The sequence below is a fragment of the Acomys minous genome (genome assembly GCF_964271855.1).
Source record: "Acomys minous genome assembly, chromosome: 5".
NCBI classification, from domain to species: Eukaryota; Metazoa; Chordata; class Mammalia; order Rodentia; family Muridae; genus Acomys; species Acomys minous.
This window is the reverse complement of record NC_140494.1, coordinates 25,385,701-25,394,243: the sequence shown is the minus strand read 5'-3', so window position 1 is coordinate 25,394,243 and position 8,543 is coordinate 25,385,701. Positions and strand designations below refer to the sequence as shown.

The following is an 8,543-nucleotide window of genomic DNA, read 5'->3' as shown; positions in this document are numbered from 1 at the left end:
GCTCTGACATATTTTAACCAACAGTGGTTGAGCATGCTTGTGAAGCTTGCTGCCGTGTGTGCGCTGGGCAATGATTAGGTCCGGGCAGTGGCATCATCACCATCTCATTTGTCATTTCAGAATGTTGGCACACTTCCTCTTGTACAACTACAATGTGATTTCTCGAGATTTGAAAAAAAAAAAGAGGCTAAGGTAGCAGTGAGGTTAGAAGGAAGGGTCAGGAAAACACTAGAAACCCACTGTTCTTTCACCTTAAGGAAAGCAGCCTACAATGGGCACTGGCTGGCAATGCCAGCTTCCCAGGGAACGAGAAACTCTCAGATATACCAAGAGAAGCCCCCACCTTCAGCCAGCTCTGGCTCAGGGAAAGGGGAGACCTGCAAGGTACACCCCATGGCAAAGCTTAACGGGGGGTGCTTCTTGAGGAGCATGCACACCACGTCAGCTCCCTCACACCCACCACCCTCTTTACTCTTCATGGCGGAAGCAACAGCTCGTGTTTTGTTTTTTTCTTTCACAGCAGACATCCAGGGACTGCCTAACTTTCTATATTAGCTCATTTGATCTCCATAATATTTGGGTGAAATAGGAACCTGTCATCCATCCCCCAAGCATACAGAAGAAATGGAGGGCCATGGAGAAACGGTGAGCAACTCGATGGAGGTCACATAGCTGGGGCCCAGTGTGCAGCGCGCATTGCCAGATAAGAATGGATAATCCCTTGAGGACAATGCTGTGCCAGCAGGCAGAGGGTAACAATACAGCTGGGGAAACATTGCTCTGTGTGTGTGTGTGTGTGTGTGTGTGTGTGTGTGTGTGTGTATAAGTGTTTACATGTGTATGCATGCTTGAATGTATTAGGAGCTCTCTGGTGCCCTGGGCTAGATCTCTAACTTTGATGGCCTCGACCTTGATCTGGCGGAGACAGGTGCAGAGCATCGAGTAAACGTGGAAGGGCAGAAGGAGCCCAGAGGACTCTAGCAGAGAGAGGACTAGGGAGGACCGCCTTGTCTTCTCTAGTCTGAAAGGTCAGTTTATAGTGCAGACCTGCTGCCATCCAAGCACTTGGGAGGCTGAGGCAAGAAAATTACAAGTTGAGGCTAGCCTGGGCTACATAGCCAGAGCCTGTGGGAGGTGCGGCGGGGAGGGGGGAGGGGGGCATGGGAGAGTGGTTCCTGGCTCTGCCTCCTCCCTCAGAGCGACCAGATGCTGCACACCTGCAGCTGGAAAGGATAAAGTGGAGCCAGAACAGGTGGGCCTGCAGAATCCAGGGGCGAAGGCGGGCACCGGAGCCGTCCTTCTCTGAAGTTTTCAGTGTCACAGCTCTCTTGGGCAGTAGCAGGCCGGGGTCTGCTTCTTCCCTTCGGAGCGTCCAGGCACTGGAACTCGCAGGCACCGATGGAAGAAATGAAGCCTAGAGGGTCCCAGCTTGGCAGTGAATGCCCGGAGAGAGAAAGTCTTCTCTAAACTGCTCTTCTAGTGTTAGCTCGGAGCTCTCCCAGTGACACAGCAACTCTTAGACGACATTCTGTGAAACAGCTTGTGTGCTTTACGCGGGGTGAACAAGGGTTATATGAACCTGGGAGAGTGTGTTGCATGTTTGATTCCAGTTGGTGGACACTAGGGGAAGGTTAGGAGGTGTGGCCTTGCTGGAGGAGGTGTTCACCGGAGGGTGGGGCGTTGAGCTCTCTGTCTCTCTGTCTCTGTCTCTGTCTCTGTCTGTCTCTGTCTCTCTCTGTGTCTGTGTCTGTGTCCTCTCTCTCTCTCTCTCTCTCTCTCTCTCTCTCTCTCTCTCTCTCTCTCTCACACTCTCTCTGCCTGCTGCCTGTAGATCAGGATATAAGCCTCTCAGCTTCTGCTCCAGCGCGATCCCTGTCTGCTTCACGCCACGGTGATAACGGACTTAGCCTCTAACACAGCAAACAAGCCCCAACTAAATGTCTTGATATTTATTGATTATTTCTCACACACCTGACTTAAAACAACAAGAACAACAACAAAACAAAACCCAAACAACAACAACAAAAAAACGAATGCTAATTTTGAATTTATAGGTGAAGTGGTTTGGGTCTGGTACATTCAAATGCTAATTAATTTTAGAGCCTGAGTCCTTTCCTCGGATTATTTTGATGGACTCTTTCTTAAGAAATTATTCTAAAAAGAAAATATATTCTTGATATACAACTGAAGAAAGTGAGGCCTTTAGTAAGACTGTGACGTGTATCTAATGATGGATATAAGTGTTTGTCAAGTTTCCTTTTCACGGTGGACATGGCAGGCGACTCCAATCCCTGTGAGCAGTAAACGCAAGGTCCAGGCAAGTTTACGTTGGATGTAATAGAAAAAGTACTATACGGCATTAAGTCTTACTGAACTAGAGAGGTAATTCGAACCTTACAGTTATGAATTGTGTATTTGCATATTCGTTTGCACGTGTGTTTATACACATAGAAGTGTACATGTGTGTGTAGGTCAGAGGATGTCACCCCTCAGGCACTGGCTCCCTTTTAGGCTAGGCTGTTTCTAGCTTCCCAGGGCTAAGGCCACAGCAAGGACAGCACAGCTGGCTGTTTATGTGCATCCTGGGGACCACACCCATGTCCTTATTGCAGGGCTGAGCTGTCTCTTGAGCTCTACCTCTCATTTAAAAGACACTTACATTGTCCTCTTCCGGTCCCAGGCGCTGTGGGAGCCGTGGGTTACCGTGCAGACATGGCCAAGTCCGAGAACCACACCACACACAACCAGTTCTGCAAATGGCACAGAAATGGCATCAAGAAACCCCAGTCACAAAGATACGGATCTCTTAAGGGGGTTGACCCCAAGTTCCTGAGGAACATGCGCTTTGCCAAGAAGCACAACAAGAAAGGCCTGAAGAAGATGCAGGCAAACAACGCAAAGGCAATGAGTGTGCACGCAGAAGCCATTAAAGCCCTTGTGAAGCCTAAGGCCGTTAAGCCAAAGATGCAGAAAAGCCCCAGCCACAAACTCAGCCGGCTCGCTTTCATCGCTCATCCCAAGCTTGGGAAGAAGATTCGAAGCTACATGAGCAAGGGTCGTAGGCTCTGCCAACCACAGCCCAAGGTTCAAACCAAGGCAAAAGCCGCACCTAAGGCCCAGGCTGCAGCCCCAGCTCAGGCTCCCAAAGCTGCCCAGGCCCCTGTGAAGGCCCCATAGAAAAGGCTTCTGCCTATGTGAAGACAGATGGACTGGTGTGACACAACTACTGTACACTATTTACAGGTGACCAGTGTCCTATGCTGTTTTTACAAATAAACCTGAGGCAAGCTCAAATAAATAAATAAATAAATAAAAAATAAATAAAAGATACTTACATTGTTAAAATGCTTTTTATTAATTGCTGAGACTGCATTTAATAAAAAGTTAACTGACTTTTACCAGGGAAACTTAAAATGCAAATCTAACAATGAAGCTGAGGGCTGTGCTGGGTGTAAATATGCCTTTGCATTATTTCTGGGCTTTATTATGTATGAATATGTGTGATTTTTTTTTTTTTTTGCCTGTGGTAAAATGTGCTAGTTTTGCTGTTGGGATAGTGAAATTTTAGTAGTTGTAGACTCATCTCTGACTTCTGTCATTTAAGGGATTGCATTATTTTAAGAGTCCAAGTGTTCGCCAGGTGTGGTGGTACATACCTTTAATCCCAGCACTCCATGGCAAAAGCTGGTAGATCTCTGTGAGTTCAAGGCCAGCCTGGTCTACAAAGTGAGTCTAGGACAACAGCCAGGGCAACTCGGCCTCAAAAAACCTGAAAAACAAAGAAAGAAAAAAAAAGAGGTCCAAGTGTTCTTCTTGTGCCTTTAGGTTTATGGTATACGCACACGTGTGTGTGTGTGTGTGTGTGTGTGTGTGTGTTGCACATGTGTGTGAGTACCTATGGAGGTTGGAAGATGGCATCAGATCTCCGGAAACTGGAGTTACAGGTGATTGTGTACTGCCCACATGGGTGCTCAGAAACACAGCTAGGTCATCTCAAGAAAGCCAAGTACTCTTAACTGCTGAGCACCTCTCCAGTACCTTCTTGTGTCTCTCAATAAAATAGATATTATTCTTTTAGGATAGTTTGCCCCCACCCCACCCCCACCCCGAGACAGGGTTTTTCTTGGTAGCATTGGCTATCCTGGACTCGCTGGCCTCGAACTCACAGAGATCCACTTGCCTCTGCCTCCCAAGTACTGGGACTAAAGATGTGTGCCACTTCACCCATCTTAAATTAGTGTGTGTGTGTGTGTGTGTGTTTATTTTCGAGACAGGGTTTCTCTGTATAGCCTTGGCTGTCCTGAACTCACTTTGTAGACCAGGCTGGCCTCTAACTCCCAGTGATCCACCTGCCTCTGCCTCCCAAGTGCTGGGATTAAAGGCGTGCGCCACCACCGCCCAGCAATGTGTGTGTGTGTGTGTGTGTGTGTGTGTGTGTGTGTGTGTGTGTGTTTAATGTTATGTGAAATGGTATAAGGGTATCAGATCCCTTGGAACTGGAGTTATAGACAGCTGTAAGCTGTCGTGTGGGTGCTGGGAATTGAACCCTGCTCCTCTGGAAGAGCGGACAAGAGCTTGTAACCACTAAATCATCTCTCCAGCCCCCTAGGATAGTTTTGAGCTTGGAGAACAGCTAAGAGGGAAGCACAGAGACTCCCTACCACCCTCTACCTACTCTGGACACCCTCACCAGAGTGGAGCGCTTGTCACAGCTGATGAACACATCTTGACATGTCATCACCTGCCAGTGTCTACAGTCCACGGAGCCATGTGGGGGTATCACACACAGTTGTCACACTGTCATCTGGTCACAGAATGCTGTCCATTTGCTCTGTCACCCTTCAAGTCCTTCTATAGGTCTTCTTGATGGTCACCATGGTCCTAATGGGCTGTAAACTGGGGCCCCGCGCACAGCACCATTCCATTGTTTTTACAGTATTATCTTAAAGGTGTTTACTTCATGACTGGTGCTCCCACAGACTGCAGTTGACTGAGTTAGGAAACCTGTACCTCCTAAGTGCCCGGTACAATGTCTAGCATATGAGACCTAAGAATCATATGGCAAGCACCTGAGGCATCCAGCTGGCTTTTGGTTTCACTGCTCATTTTCCTTCCTAAGAGAAAAATGGCCCCCACACCATTGATGATCAGAAGGAGGTTTGTGGAGGAGCTGAGCTTCCCTGGGAAGACTTGGGCGAGGCCACTGGGAACAGGAATAGGAAACACCACTTTGCTCTTTGCTCCAGGTGTTGTTTTCGGTCTTGTCTGTGTGAACTGCATGATCAATCTCTTGTGTCAGGTGGATGGGATTAAGGGACAGCTGTTTCGTACACGGAGCAAAGAATCAAAACTAACCTGGAAGAAGTCCTGGGCAGAGGCACAAAGTCTCCCTGAAAACAAAACAGCTTCTAAACTCGGTCTCTTTAAAAAAAAATAAAAAAAGGCCTAGAGCTAGGTGTGGTGGTCTAGGACTTTAATCCCAGCACTCAGGGAGGCAGAGGCAGGCAGAGCCTGGTCTACAAAGTCAGTTGAGGACAGCCAAGGCTACACAGAGAAACTCTGTCTTGAACATCTGCCCCCCTGCCCCCCCCCTAAAAAAGAGATCTGGTCTCTTTAAAAGAGAGCAAAAAAATAAAATAAAAATAAAAATAAAATAAAATAGAGCAAAAGCAGACCAGACCGGCACTTCAGGCATGCCCTGAAGGCAAAAAGCTTTTCAGAACAGCTGTTCTTTAAGGCTAGCCTTAGCCCTCTAAGGCTGTGTCTGTGTCACAGAGAAGGAAGGAGGTGTGACTAAGCAAGAACACAAAAGATAAATAATAAATAAATAAATAAGAAAAAATTTAAAAATACAAACTCATCAGACCTTTTCTTTTTTTAAAAAAAAGATTTATTTTATGTATATGAGTGCTCTATCTGTATGAATTCCAGAAGAGGGCATGAGAAACATTATAGATGGTTGTGAGCCATCATATGGTTGCTGGGAATTGAACTCAGGACCTCTGGAAGAGGAGTCAGTGCCCTTAACCTCTGAGCCACCTCTCCAGCCCCCCTTAGTCAAACTTCTAATCAGGTAAAAATTGTTTCAAAATACTTTTATGCTAAAATAAATAAATAAACCAACTGAACTTAAACAGTCAAAAGTACTACAGAGATAAATAATTATAGTGTATAAATAATAAGTCTCCATAGAGAGACTAGAGAGATTTTAAAAATAAGTAAACACTTTCCATGTTTAAAAAAATGAAAAACCCTGTGGAGGAGAACATTTGCACTCCGTGCAGGTTTGTTTCGACTGTCAACATACAAATAATAGTTAAGCATAGTTCTATATATCCTTTTAAAGTCAGATCAAAATAAGACAGACTTAGAGAAGGAGACTAGAAAAAGATTACTGGTTTGAAGATCATAAAACAGAGATTAAATAAACATGGTTCCATTTGAGAAAAGTTCACAGGGGCTTGAGAAATTAGCATGGCAACCCATAGAGATACAATATATTAAATTATAAACCCACATTTTACCTATTGATACTTATTCAGAATTCCAGTGGGCTTTTGCCTTGGATCTGGGGAGTTTGGTTTTGAGGTTGCACATCTGTTAGAGATGGTGACTGTCTTGAATGTGCCTTTGCAGAGTTTTTTGTTTTCAAGACAGAGTTTCTTTGTATAGCCTTGGCTACCTTGAACTCACTTTGTAGACCAGGCTGGTCTCAAACTCACAGAGATCCACCTGCGTCTGTCTCCCAAATGCTGGAATTAGATGCTGGTCTGTTTCTAAGGTAGGCTTTTTATACAGAGAAAGAATGTAACCAGGTAACAACTAAGTAACTAGGTGGGAACCAAGTGGTAGGGCAGCATTACATCATTTGATTAGCTAAACAGAAGAATGGAATTTGTTCTGAGCACAATGTATCAGGTGGCTAGACAAAGCATTTTAAGCTCATTGGCTAGGATATAGGCTTGGGGACTTTCCAGTTTCCCATGTTCTGGGAGAAGGGAACGTAGCAGGATGTTGCGACCTTAACTCTAATAGAATATAAATATCTTTAACTCAAGCAGAACACGCATTTACCATCTGTTGTTTTATTCTAAGCAGCAAGTAGTGAACTATCCTGGTCTCAGGCACATAGGGCCTGAGAACTTGAACTTAATTTCACCTTAAGATCAAAATGGACACTTGGAGGCAAATGGCTTCTGATAGGCTAAAGGCGACAGCAGGTGTTAACAGAGGAGCCACAGTTATGCTAGGAACTAAAGTAGGGAAAGGCCATAGAGTTTAAACTGGTTAAAATACAGCAGTATAGAGGCCTATGGGTGACTGTGCAGGTAGCCAGCTGTCTGTCCGTTCTTAGGATTGGGATCTGCTTGTCTGCACTTCTTACATACTTAGATAATATTTATTTCCTTTTCAAGTCTCTAATGGGTTTGAAGACTAGATAGTTATAGTCTTGAAATGAAGCTTAGTTGTTTAAGAGTTAAGAAGACATAGGCAATAATACTAAGGATAGGGAAAATGACGTAGGTGCAGAGCTCTAACCTCATCAGGATAGGACAGACAATACGTACTTTCTCCAAAGCTGCCAAATGCACAGAGTGGACCTGGCGAACGTAAATCTTTCCTAGTAGTTTTCATAAATGTGTCATAATTGTTAGTGTGTGTTAGTTTATTATTGAAACAAAAAGAGTCTCCTCCTTGCTGCCTGCGGGTCAAGAGGTAGACCTCTCAGTTCCCTCTTCAGCACCGTGCCTGCCTGCCTGCTTCCCTGCTTCCCTCCATGATGATAAGGGACTAAACCTCTGAACTGTAAGCCAGCTACTCATGGTGTCTCTTCACAGCACGAAACCTAACGAAGACGGTGGGCTACATGCAATGGGTGATTTTTTGCTTTAACAATACTTTCTGAACTCTGACAGCTTCATTGGCCATAAGGAGCATTGGTACTGCAAAAGATGACAGAGAACTCTTGCTGTTCGAGGTCTGGCCTCTGGCCTCCAAAGCTAAGGATTACTGTGATAATCAACATCACTGTATTTTGTTTTGGGGTGCTAGGGACCAAGCCCAGGGCCTCCCACCTGCTAGGCAGGTCATTCTTCCAATGAGCAACATCCCCAACTATCACTACCTAAACTCTAACAAAAATTAGCAAGTGTGTGTGGGGGTGGGGTGCACGCGTGCCTCGGCGTGTGGGTCAGAAGACAGCCCTCCCCTGTTGGTTATAGCCGTCTGGAGTCCAGCACAGGTCCACAGGCTTGCACGGAAACACGTTTACCTGCTGAGCCTTGCTGGGCCTATCACTACTTTTTATTGACATCTTCTGTCCCGGACGATGACTCTATCCACTGCCTCGTTTTACTGTTGTGGTTGTGGAAGAAAGCACTCACGTGTATGCGTCTTAGAATTCCCTGAGTCTACGTGCTCCGGCTTTTTTGTTCCCACGCTCCCTCCGTGAAGCTATAAAAGAAACTCCTTTTGAGACTCATCATGCACTGTGAGAAGTAGTTATTGAAAAGACATTCAAAATAAACAAAATCTTGTAGATC

General features: G+C 45.5%; 1 protein-coding gene across 1 annotated transcript; it reads left to right on the top strand.

Moving 5' to 3' along the window:
• Positions 1-2,687: 2,687 nt before the first annotated feature.
• On the top strand, positions 2,688-3,246 carry LOC311598016 (large ribosomal subunit protein eL29-like). Its single transcript, XM_084782761.1, has one exon. The coding sequence runs from the start codon at positions 2,713-2,715 to the stop codon at positions 3,175-3,177; it is 465 nt and encodes a 154-aa protein (XP_084638887.1). The 5' UTR covers positions 2,688-2,712; the 3' UTR covers positions 3,178-3,246.
• Positions 3,247-8,543: the final 5,297 nt, after the last annotated feature.